This window comes from Populus trichocarpa, chromosome 5, assembly GCF_000002775.5.
Source record: "Populus trichocarpa isolate Nisqually-1 chromosome 5, P.trichocarpa_v4.1, whole genome shotgun sequence".
In the NCBI taxonomy this organism is placed as follows: Eukaryota; Viridiplantae; Streptophyta; class Magnoliopsida; order Malpighiales; family Salicaceae; genus Populus; species Populus trichocarpa.
In genome coordinates this window covers 24,372,531-24,385,260 of record NC_037289.2, presented here as the reverse complement: position 1 = coordinate 24,385,260, position 12,730 = coordinate 24,372,531, and the positions used below count along the sequence as shown (strand labels likewise).

At 34.3% G+C, this 12,730-nt stretch overlaps 2 protein-coding genes across 3 annotated transcripts; one reads left to right on the top strand and one right to left on the bottom strand.

The window, feature by feature from the left end:
* The first annotated feature begins 1,444 nt into the window (after positions 1 to 1,444).
* LOC7485634 (uncharacterized) lies at positions 1,445 to 7,156 on the top strand. Its single transcript, XM_024602188.2, has 21 exons — positions 1,445 to 1,652; positions 1,748 to 1,824; positions 1,949 to 2,026; positions 2,133 to 2,264; positions 2,361 to 2,411; positions 2,506 to 2,652; positions 2,771 to 2,893; positions 3,004 to 3,081; positions 3,538 to 3,630; positions 3,729 to 3,851; positions 4,109 to 4,192; positions 4,435 to 4,533; positions 4,654 to 4,854; positions 4,934 to 5,009; positions 5,114 to 5,217; positions 5,299 to 5,558; positions 5,672 to 5,758; positions 5,850 to 6,080; positions 6,273 to 6,351; positions 6,466 to 6,529; positions 6,687 to 7,156. The coding sequence occupies exons 1-21, from the start codon at positions 1,562 to 1,564 to the stop codon at positions 6,803 to 6,805; spliced, it is 2,397 nt and encodes a 798-aa protein (XP_024457956.2). The 5' UTR covers positions 1,445 to 1,561; the 3' UTR covers positions 6,806 to 7,156.
* Positions 7,157 to 9,630: 2,474 nt separating this feature from the next.
* On the bottom strand, positions 9,631 to 12,577 carry LOC7494689 (uncharacterized). Of its 2 annotated transcripts, none has more exons than XM_002306935.4 (7): positions 12,113 to 12,577; positions 11,918 to 12,010; positions 11,718 to 11,798; positions 11,471 to 11,605; positions 11,099 to 11,317; positions 10,746 to 10,838; positions 9,631 to 10,147 (listed from the first exon to the last, which is right to left on the bottom strand). In XM_002306935.4, exons 1-7 carry the CDS (start codon positions 12,359 to 12,361, stop codon positions 9,986 to 9,988), a joined length of 1,032 nt encoding a protein of 343 aa, XP_002306971.2. In that variant the 5' UTR covers positions 12,362 to 12,577; the 3' UTR covers positions 9,631 to 9,985. The 2 variants fall into 2 exon arrangements, with proteins under 2 accessions (XP_002306971.2, XP_024456405.1); XM_024600637.2 differs by having other exon boundaries at positions 11,918 to 12,007; positions 12,113 to 12,575.
* Positions 12,578 to 12,730: the final 153 nt, after the last annotated feature.

The window sequence follows — 12,730 nt, the reverse complement described above, 5'->3', positions numbered from 1 at the left end:
ATCAAGATTTGAAACATATTCTAAGTTTTAGTTTTAGGACTTCTACTAAAAAATAACCTAAAAGGAATTAATAATTTTATTTTAAAAAATCTTAACAATATGGATCCTTTTCTTGATTGTATTTGGGGCATATTTGCAATGTAATTCTTTATTCTAGTATAAAAGGGCATGCAAAGCTCGTCTATGAAGAAATATTCAAACTATAAGGAAAATATTATTACTGTATTAAGAATAAAATAATCAAACATAAAAAATTAAGAAGTTTGTGCTTTTATACACAGCCATGAATAATAAAAAAAATATAAGATTTGTGTATAATCTTAATTTTTTAATTTATCATTTGAGATTTGTGTTTCATAATTCTTTTTAAATTTATTTTTTGAAGTCATTCTGATGTGTCGTGAATTTTTTTTTCATTTTAACCTTTAATATTAAATATGTTGAGAATGAAATTTTATAATTTTTCTTATTTGCTTTTTATAGGGTTATCTCATTTTCATGACTTGAATTATAGGTTTGACAGGTTAACCTAACTTAACCGGAGTAGTTTTTCTTGTTTTTTTTAAATAATATACTTTGTCAATTTTATCATTTAAGATTGGATTGACTAGGAATTCACATTCATAATTTATTTTGATTTACTTTTTATAAGGTTGTTATGATTCCATGATCTCGATCATATATTTGATAGATTAACCTAAATCGATCCAATATATTGCTTTTTAATATTTGAAAAAAATTATCATCTAGTATACTACTGTATCAATATTTTTTAAAAATATCGTCCAATATACATTGCATTTTAAATTTATTATTAAAAATAATTATTAAAAAATATATTTGCAACACTTAATTTTTGTTTTCACGTTAAAAAAAATTATTTTTGACCTGAATATGCCAATGATCCAGTAATTAATATATTTTTTTGTAAGATTCTATCCTCGTACACCCTATATATATACCCCGTTACAGTACAATAATCAAGATAAATCTCCAAAAAGTCTAAGCAAAAAAAGTAAAATCTCCTAAGATTTTAGAAAAATTATCAAAATACTCTACATTTAATATACGCACGGCATATCATCAAACCTTTACAAACATTTTTTCTCAAAAATATCGATGGACCCACCTATAAAAAAAATAAAATCCTCCAACTACATAGATTATCTTAATTCTACCTTCAAAAAAGTTATAACATTAATTTGGTCCTTTAAGTTTCAAAAAATATTCAATTATATATTTTATTTATATTTGATTAAAAATTTCATCTAAATTATACTTTTTTCTCAAGGAAAAACAGCTCAACATTTTATGTGAAGAAATTATACCAAAAGTCTCCAATTCAGGAATAAAGGATAAAATTGATAAACAAATTCACATCCATCTTATTTATTTATTTTTTCTTAAAACAGAACCGCACACACGGCACCGTTTTCCCCGACTTCAACGAAACAAAAGAGCACCTCCCTGATTCTGCAAAACCCTAGAGCCAGAGACTGAAATAGCGGCAAGGGGTTTTTCTTCTCCTCTCTCGCAAAAAGTTCAAATCTTCTCAGTAGCCATGGGAGGATCCAGAGCTCAGCTAAACAAACCTCACAAGTCTCGCTTCTCCACTAAATCTTCCCGCAACCTTCACAAAACTTCCCTTAAAGGTTCTTCGCTCTCAATCTCTCTTACCTTTCTCTGTGATCTTTACTGTTTTTATCGGATTCTAAAACGATCTCGTGTTGTGTTTTTGGTGTGTTAGACAAGAGTAGAATCGCAAAATCGGAGCGCAATGTCGCCAAGGGAGCACGAGCTGCTCGGCTTCAGCGTAACAAGATGGTAATTATATATATATATATATATATATATATATATATATATATATATATATATATTTTAAAATCCCTTTAATTTATGAAAATTATTATTATTATTTTTTGTTAATTTAATTTTGTGTTTGCAGTTGCGAGAGCAGAAAAAGGCGGCACTTTTGAAAGAAAAAAGAGCTTCGAGTTCTTCCACGAGCGCTCCCCTTGTAATTGTGAGTATCTTCTTCAGTGAGCTTCTTGGTTCGATTTTAATTATGTTTCTTGGGTTTATGTATGATAAGAAATTCTGGGTTTCTTTTTATTTTTCGATCTGGCCAGCTTCTTTTTGGCCTTTCTGCATCTGTAAATGTAGAGTCGCTTGCTGAAGATCTTTTGAGAGTGTTATCCAATGATGGTGCTGGAGATGTTTCTTCAACAGTTGCTTCCTCTGAATACAAAATGAGGATCACAGTAGGTTCCAATGAGACATTCAATTTTCCTTGTGAACTAAGTTTGATGTTACTCTTTTCAATTCCGAAATAAATGGTTGATGTTTTCTGCTTATAGGTATTGAAAGCGCCTCATGGGAATTTGTTGTCCTGTATGGAAATGGCCAAGGTATGAATATTTCGGCAACTATGTGTTTTTTCTCCACAGGTTTTGTAGATTTGCGAATTTTTTTTTAATTGGTTGGAAACTGTCTGAATTGCAGGTTGCTGATCTAATTGCTTTTGTGGCTTCCACTAACTCATTATATGAAGAAAATGCCTCTGATTTCGGATATATTGATTCATTTGGAAGTCAATGCTTGTCTGTGTTCAGGCAACTTGGCCTGCCTAATACTGTTGTATTCCTTCGTGTAAGATCTTAGTTTACATGTTTTTCTTTCTGTGTGTATGACAACTTTATTAAGGAACGATTAGGCTGGACTGTTGCTTAATCTGAAGTGGAAATTTTTTTTCTTTTCCTTGTCTTAGGATCTACCTAGTGATCTGAAAGGGAAAAATGAACTAAAGAAGATGTCTATTTCTAACCTTGCTGGTGAGTTTCCTGAAGATTGTAAGTTCTATCCAGCAGATACAAAAGATGAGTTGCACAAGGTAATAGATGAGTACTATTAACTCTTGTCACACTGTACTCTACACGCAGTTTTAATTATTTCTGGAAAGGTAACAGTGTTTCATATGCCTTCATTTTATGTTGATTGCAGTTTCTTTGGCTATTTAAGGAGCAAAGGCTCACAGTTCCTCACTGGAGAAACCAAAGGCCTTACCTGATGTCTCAAAAGGTGCCTTTTATATTTCCTCTCTCTCTGTGATTAGTTTCTAGGAAATTTCTAGATAGCAATGCCACCAAAAGGAAACAGTAGGACCTAGCAAATCATTTTACCAACCAGTCGGGATTGGTACCTGAATCCTTTCCTCCATCCCACTCTATCCAAGCCTTGTTCTCTACCACAAGGGGAAAAAATAAGGAAAGATTATAAGAACATTTTGCTATGTCCATTGTGGAGCTTTAATCTTAAGAAAAAATAAAGAAATAGAGAATACGAAGGAACATGAGGAAATGATAATTTTCTTTTCTTTTTTCTGATTCTTAAGACTTGAACAAGCACTTGAATGGCTGGTAGCTAGTTCCCTTTACACCCCCGCATTCTATTTCCACACGAGTCTCCACTTTGCTGCCTTTTATGCTACACCTTGTTACTGGTTGTTTTCATACTTCATTTACGGATGCATTATAGGTGGATGTGGTAGCAGATGAATTGAACTCAGGAAAATGCACCCTTCTTCTTACTGGTTATCTACATGCTCACAGTCTCTCAGTTAACCAGCTGGTAAGAAATTCAGCCTTTTACCTGCTTCTGGAGAATTGCTGTTGGCTTTCCTTCTCGTAGGCTGATCTGATGGTTTATCTTATTTTCTTCAACATCAGGTTCATGTTTCTGGTGCGGGAGATTTCCAGCTACAGAAAATTGAAATTCTGAAGGATCCAAATCCATTGAAGTTAAGGAAAGAATCGGATGCAATGGATTCAGATGATGTGATTGATGTGGAGGTATTGGCTTTTACATTCAAATAGAGGATAAATAATGAAATTGACCAAGACTTAGCTTAATTCCATTCTTCTATCTCTTCACCCTCTCCTCCTGGAAATCACTGTGCATTGGAGGCATCACTATATAGAATAGATGTATTTGAGAAATGACACAATTTTTATATTCGCAACCTGTTTTTTATGCTCCCTAACATATCTATTTTGACCGCTTTGCCTATGCAATTAAGTTTTCCATCTGTTTTTCTTTATCATTCCAGGTAGTTCGTTCATTGGATCCTGATTCCATGACACAGGAGCCATTGGTTGTTGAAAATGTTCTGGATCCTCTTGCAGGTGAACAGGTAACTCGAACAAGCATCATAATATTTTTCTGTTGACCATTTATTACAAATTTTAGCGAGAATTGGTTTGAAAATGGTTAGTGTATAATTGTGGAACCATGATTTCACATCTGGCCTGTTATTGTTTGTGTTTGAAGTTTTATCAACATTCTATAGCACACCATTTTTAATACCGCAGGATTCTGAGGAAATAATTGTTTTTCTGTAAAAGACTTGCTATTTATGATGATCTTCCCTTTCAGACCTGGCCAACAGAAGCTGAAATGGACGAGGCTGATAGAAATCAGAAACAAAAGAGGTTAAAGAAGAGGATTCTTCCTCGAGGTACTTCAGAATACCAGGTCTGTGCATGTCTTTATCGATTTCCAAAACCCCTCTGCTCACTGTATCTTGTTCTGTAGAAATTGAGTTGAGGTTTCAGTCCTTGTTTGATAGTATCAAATTCCCTGAATTGCTTGCAGGCTGCTTGGATCTTGGATGAAACAGATGATGAGGGTTCAGCTAGTGGCAGTGATACTGATGATGGGATGGTATTGGATGAAACAGAAGGTTATTTTCGTGGTCCCAAGGAAACAAATAACTCAGACGTTGATGATGATGATCAAGCTTCTCTGGATGATAGGGACGCCGATGAAGAAACTGACACAGATTCAGTGATGATGGTGATTCTCAAACTGTGACAGATAGTTTGATTAGTTACTTATATGTAATCAGAGATTAAACTCTTTTCTTGTCATGCAGGAAGATGATAACTTGACTAAGGAACAGATAGAGGAAGAGATTAAAAAAATCAAAGCAGCGCATGCAGAAGATGAGGGTACCTCCCATTTCCCTGACCCTACAATGATGAGCATATTTTTTTTCAAGTACTGAAAAGATTTGTTTCGTTGCTGATGTTTATTTTCCCCTTTTGTGTTTCAGAATATCCAGATGAAGTGGATACTCCATTGGACAATCCTGCTAGAAAACGTTTCACCAAATATAGAGGTCTCAAGTCATTCAGGACCTCTTCATGGGACCCAAAGGTAATATGATCATGAAATTGTGATTGCATATTGGTTGTCTCAGACTTTGGGAACATCACTAAAGTAATTTCTAAATTTCAGGAGTCTCTACCTCCAGAATATGCCAGAATTTTTGCATTTGATAAATTTGCAAAAACACAAAAACATGTCATTGCAAAATTCTTAGATATGGAGCAAGAGAACAGGTATGACTGTGTACCAGCGGGCCAATATGCAAGGCTTCATATCAAGGAAGTACCTACTCCTGTTGCTTCCAAGTTATGTTTGCTTGCAAAGACAGTGCCAATAATAGCATCTGGCCTTTTTCAGCATGAATCCAAGATGTCTGTTCTTCATTTTAGGTATGTTCAATGAAGCATTTTGCTGTTTTGTTGCTGTTTACAGTTTTCAGCTCTTCAGTAATCATCTACATTACTTTAATCTCTCACAATATGAGCTATTCAATGTTTTTCAGTATCAAGAAGCATGATACCTATGATGCTCCTATCAAAGCCAAAGAAGAACTAGTATTTCATGTTGGTTTTCGGCAATTTGTTGCTAGGTAATGTTATTAGCCACAAGTGTTGCAATTTTACCATCTGTGTGTCTAGATGCATGCCTTATGCAATTTGACCCTGTTCTTTACTTCTCAGGCCTGTATTTTCCACTGATGATATGAATTCTGACAAGCACAAGATGGAGAGGTTCCTTCATGCAGGGCGTTTTTCTGTCGCATCAATTTATGCTCCTATTTCGTTTCCTCCTCTTCCGTTGATAGTCTTGAAGAGTGCAGAAGGAAGTGCTGCCCCCGCTATTGCAGCTGTTGGTTCTTTGAGAAGCATTGACCCAGATAGGATAATCCTGAAGAAGATTGTATTAACTGGGTATGAATTTATTGAGCTTGAGCTTGAGACTGCGATGATCGTTAGAAACATCTTCCATCTCCCTGTTCTCATCCTTGCTTTTGTTACTCTTAAGTGCAGAATGAATAATGGCTAATGTTTTGTGTGAACCTTTCCCCATCACCGAAATAAATATTCTCTGCTTATTGAAATTCCTTTATATTCTTGATGCAGTTACCCTCAACGAGTATCAAAGTTGAAAGCCTCTGTAAGATACATGTTCCATAGCCCAGAAGATGTAAGATGGTTTAAGGTGAGAGAATATCTATAGCATATACTTTTCTTCTTATTATTACTTTTGGATGGTTGAATTGTGAAAGAATTGTTCTCCATTAACCATAATAAAAACCGTTGCTGGTTTTTGCAGCCTGTGGAAGTGTATACGAAATGCGGTCGCCATGGTCGAATTAAGGAACCTGTTGGCACACATGGTATTGTTTTTTTTTTCTATCTACCTAAACTTTTAAGGGATTGGATTCCATTATCATCCCATGCAGGATTCCATTATGGTGCATCAGATGATTTAAATGATGTGTGTATGTGGTATCTTTTTGTTGTTTGGTGGTAACTATTGTGATTTATGTTCAGGGGCTATGAAATGCACTTTTAATGGGGTCCTTCAGCAGCACGACACTGTTTGCATGAGCTTGTACAAACGTGCATATCCCAAGTGGCCAGAACACAGGTTCCCGATTCTTGATACTTGATCATGCAGTGGCCGGTTCTGCATCATGCATTGTTTCTTGTAGAAACAATGACAGCCATGGTTGTTTGTGGGAATGAAGCTCTGGTTCAGATTGTCGATTCATTTTCTTGATTTCTGGGAAGCTACAAGCAGTTGAGTCCCCATGGATTCACTGCACCTTCCCCTTTGTATTTGCCAAACCCTTAATCTATTATTGTATTTTTTTTTTCAAGTGACAGTGGAAAGCACATTTTTGCCCATATATAGGTGCTAGGTAGCCAGGATGAAAAGAAGTTAGGGAGGAGAATATAGGAAAAACAAGCTTGTCTTCACTTAATTTATTAATTTATGCAAGAGTTCACCATTTCAGTCATTTGAGCATGTGATCATGTTTATTACAGAAGGATGCTTGAGGCGCGGAGATAAAACGTAAAATAAATGATTTATTAGTATATTGGCAAGCTCTCTGTAATGGGTAAATATTAATTATTATTTTAAAATATTAAAAGTACAAAAAATATTTTAAGACTTTTGAGCTAAATATTTATATCTGGTGGCATGCTCGCCATGCAAAATCTAAATTTATTGGGTTTGAACCCAAAACTCTTGGGTCTGCTGTCATGCTAGACCTACACCTAGATTTGACAACCTTGGGAGACCTGTGTCTGGATCTGACAGTCATGCCAAGCCCAAACGACTTAGGTTTGATAGTTATATCTAATTAATTTTTATTTTTTATAAAAAACATTTATACTATCCTTAAACTATTCTAAATAAAAATTTTAATTATTTTTTTATAAAAATAACATTTAAATTATTCTTGAAGTATCCTACACAGAAATTCAAGTTTACAAATTATTTATAAATAATAAAAATATAATCTAATGTTTTAGATCTAAAAATTCAAATTATATCTTCCTATTGAAATAATTTATTTTTTATGTTTATAAATTTGTTATTGTTTCAATAAAAATTCTATCTTCTCTTTTTTTTTTATATGAATTTGCATTTTTTATATTTTTTACTCAAACTCATTGCAAAAAAACGTTTGTTTAATGAGTGGTTGTTTGTGATTTTTCACCGACAACACCATTATTTTATATATTTTTTTAACAATACTAGACTATATGTGTTTAGTTTCACTATACAGTTTATGTAGTTTTTTTAAAAAAAAAAAACTTTTTATCATGTTTGTCTGAACCCTTTATGTAGATTTATGTTGCAAAGAAAGTTTTTTAAAGATAAGACCCAAGTTGCTTATGTCTGACAACCTGCCAGACTGAAGGCTTTTGGGTATGATATGATCGTCAAACTCAAGGCTCTTGAGTCTGACATGATTGTCAGTTCCAGATGTTTGGGTCATGTCAAGCCCAGACATTAACTTAAAAAATATATAGTTAAAAAAAAGAAAAAAAAAGAGAAAAAGAGAAGATATAATTTCTATTGGAGGAATAACAAACTCATAAACATAAAAAATAAACTATTTCAATTGGAAGATATGATTTGAATTTTTTGATCTAAAACGTTAAATTAGATTCTTATGATGATTTATTGTTTAAAAATTATTTATCATTTATAAATAATTTTTAGACTCGCATTACTTGGATCTGACAAACATGTTTGACCCAAATTTACTTGAATAATCATAATAATAACAATAACAATAATGAACAACAACAACACTAAAAATAATAACAATAATCATACTAATAACACTAATAATAATAATATTAATAATACAAAAAATAAGAACAACAACAACAACAATAATAAGAACAACAACCATGTCAAACCTAAGTGCCTTGGGTTTAACAATAATGCCTGATCCAAGTTTAGTTGGGTCTGCCAACATGCCAAACCCACGGTAGTTAGGCCTGAGAGACCTAGACGCCTTGGGTCTGGTAGCCATACCAAACCTACGCGCCTGAGTCTGGCATCAAACATTGTTGTTAGACCAAAGGTGTTTGAGTCTGGTAACTCATGTCAAACCCAATCAAACAACAAAGAAAGAAAGGACAATGATGCACTTTAGCTGTCATGAGAGAGAGAAAAGAAAGAAAAAACACAAACAATTGATCACTAGCAGCAATCCAACCATGATGTCTATATACACCTCTCAATGTGGAAAAGGGCATGGCTGCGTATTTAGTGATACGTTAGTTGGTCAGATTTGGTCAGCGATAAATGTCTCACACGCCTTTTTAATGACTCAAGCACCGCCTACTCGCTGGGATGTGTGGAACATGTTCAAGCAACTTTTTGATTAAAAAATACTACGTGAAAAATACCAAAACGCCTCCATGGTTCTCTTAATTACACAAAATACCATGGAAAAATACTAAAATACCCTTAAAGGCAAAGTTTCTTTTTTCTTCTTTTTTTTGTCTTTTTTAAGGCTAAAACCATTATTTGTTTGTACTTTAAAATTAAAAAAACATGGATATCCTTGTAAAAAAAAACATTTATTCGCTCATAAAAAAATAAAAAATAAAAAATAAAACTATTATTAAAATTCTGAAAAGTTAATTTTTCCATTCCTTTTTAGCTTTTGTTATAATTACCAGACATCTCTATCCTTTAATGTCAACTATTGAGATTGTCTTTTTTATACTTAGTATTTATGTCTATTTTATTTTAATGTCAACTATTGAGAGAGATTTTAAGATTTAATATTATAGATTATTTTTTAAAGTATTTTTTATTTAACATATATTAAAAAAATATTTTTATTTATTTTTAAATTTTATTTTTAATATTAACTTATTAAAAAAAAATTTAAACAAAATAAAAATATTTCAAAATTTTGTGAAACAGTAGCTGATTCACCGCCCAAACACGCCCTTATAGTGATTTTGAAAACATGGAGAATGATCTTATTTAACTTGCTTAAAAATGACTGCTTCTAAAAAGCGTCTTTGTGACTGTAAACCCAACTATTTTAATCATAAATCAGGACACAAATTTAACTCAAAATCTGTTTGGTAACAAGTATTTGATCAGAAGATCGTCAATAAGTTCAGAATGCCATCTCCAGTGGCATGGGAAACAGTCGTGTTGTTGCAAAAATTCAGTGTTGCATTGAGAGCTTGCTTCAAGATATCAACTCAACAGCAGTATCTGCCACATGGTCAATCAAGTATGAAGATCAACCACTATCCTCCTGCTTGGTTAATACAGGTCATTAGCACACCCAGGCAACTGATTAAACATTTTCTCCAGGAGGTAACTCTGCAAGCTTTGGAGGTACCCCGAGTACTCGCTCCATGTCAAAACGGACTTCAATGTTACGAACGCTATACCCAACCACCATTAGCCAATAGAGCAGCTTGGCAAGCTCTGGTGCACTAGTCTCTGTTACAGATGTCTGCAACCAGAATTGAAGTAAGAAAATTTGCTACAGAAAATCCAACTGATTATTGAAGAAATTCAATAACACTGCATAATTGTTTACTATTATCAGCATCTTGAAAGGTTCAATACACTACTCTTGCTCAAAAGATATACAACTATGGTTGTGGATTCATAAATGATATGTTCAATTCTTGATGTCAAAGAAAACAAGAACCAGGGGAAAAAAAGCAACTATCAGAGATTCAATGGGGTAAGATCTCTAAAAAGAATGGCTTTCTTGGTTCACAGAAATGAAAATAAGATTATCCCTTTTCTTCATGGAAAACGGGAAATGTTGCAGATTGACAAGTTTTCCAATAAAAACTAGTGGATGCAACTTATTAATCTCGGAGAAGAACCACCTACATCACATTAACCATTTATTTTCTACAGGTTGAAGGAATGCTTAACTATTCATTCCAAATTGATAAGTTCATCATGATTCATTGGATATAATCTCGATCCACTCTACTTACTAAACAATCTTTTTTGAAAACAAAGCATGTTTTTTACTAATGTGAATCAGATCCAAGGCAGTAAATCAAGAAATCTGGTTTGGTTCTTAGGAAAACCTTCATCTGGTCGGGACCTGAAACAGCCAGAAGGCGCTTGATGAACGTGTTCATTGCAAGAACAACATCCTCTCCAGCACTACTTGTCAAATCCTGCAAAATCATAAACATGCAATTTGAAGTTAAAATCTGGAACTAGAGTCAACATTACATACAGCATAGCAATCTGAAAGTGGGAAACAAGGAGGTTGCTAGAGTATGTTTGCTACACACATCAATTCTTTGTCATTCAGATTTAAGAAGAAAATAGAATTCCAATTGAACATAGCAGAAACCTCACAGTAATTGTTAACTGCATTAATCGACAGAGGCACCCCCAGCCAAGATACCGAAAAGAGCAAGAACTGAAATACCTTCAGATTTTGGGGCTCAAGAGACTTGAGATATTCCAATAATTCATTTTGTCCATTTGCAGTTTTTCTACCAACTTGACTATTGAGTTCCTCTATTTCCGCTTCAAGTAACTCGATGTATTTTTTAGCATCAATTCTTTCAGGACCAGAAACATTATTCCACCTAAGAACTTCACCAGACACATTCTTCTGTGTACCAGGTGCATAATCTGGCTCATCCTGAACAGTCACAACATCCACTTATATACTGTAAAAATAATGATAAAACAAAGATAAAGTTAAATGTGCTTTAAGATGAAGATAATATCAAAGTTTAGACCCATTAAACCTCTTGCCACTAATTATATCTTTAGAATTGAACAAACCATTTACCTTCTTTTCTTCTTGTGCATCAGGAAGTGCAACCTGCTCCAAACTTTGTTGCAACTCCAGCCGGTGTTGTGCATTCTTGAACATATAGCCCGTCATCATAACACTATACATGAGCTGCGCAAGATTCTCAGCTACCTGAAACAAAAAAACCCAAATTAATCTTTCTCAACAACAAATTGCCTACAGTTTTCAACACTAAACCATGCATTTACAAATGAGCAAATCCACTCAAACTCAATATACTTACAGTTGTAATTGTTACAGCGAAAAACTGTGGAGGTAGCGTCCCAATCATGTTAGTCACTGTCTGTCGCATCGCATCAACTACCTAAACGAAAAAAATGAGAAGCGCGCTTCAGTTCATATCCATATTTCCTCCAAGTATAATGCTAGACAGAGTGAAGCAATGCTGAAATTATGGCAGAATTAACTAAAAGAAAGCAAAACCTGCGGTGGTGCTCGCTTTACAAAAAGCTCCATAAACTCAGGCTGCACATTTTTGACATATTCCAATAGAATTTCCCTCCTGTTCTTTGGCTGCTGATTTCAAAAAAGAAAACCCAAAATCCCAATTCAATCAATCTATACTATAAACTAAAAGAAATCACAAGAAAATTCAGTGGAAAGAGATGAAAATATTACCACACTGCCATTAGGGGGCTTGGCATCACCAGATTTATTATTGGAAGAAGAGTCGTCCTTGGAAGAATCGTAAGCTTTAACTCTAAAGCCTAACCTCCCATTATTACAGTACTTCTCCTTGTTTCTTGGAAAACTAACTGAAGAACATAGTCGAGGTCGAGTCGAGACAAGAACTGTTGAACTGTTCGAAGAAGAAGAGGAAGACAATTTAGATACAAAGAAAGAGCCCTTTGCTGTCAAAGAATCCATGGCCAACTCGGTCACTCAAACTCGGTAGCTTGTTTGCTTAAATGGGCTGTGCCTAACGTGTTTTTCACAGCTTTGACATTGACGGAGGGGGTGTGTAAAAGAGTGGACGAGGAGGGTTTTCTTTCTGGTGCGGGAATTCTCAGAGATGAGGGTTTGTTTTGTGGGGAGAAGGGAAGAGAGGTTGCACTCTGGAAATGTAGGATGGTTTGTAGGGGATTTGGATGGTGGAGGATCGGATGGTTAATGTTATTTCGAGTGTTTTGTCTGTTCTGTTTTTAGCCGTTGATTCGAGTACGTTGTGACTTGAAAAGGTTGCGCGAGCAGGTGGATCAACAGATCTGGGCCCTTGTTGTGGACTAGTTAATAAAA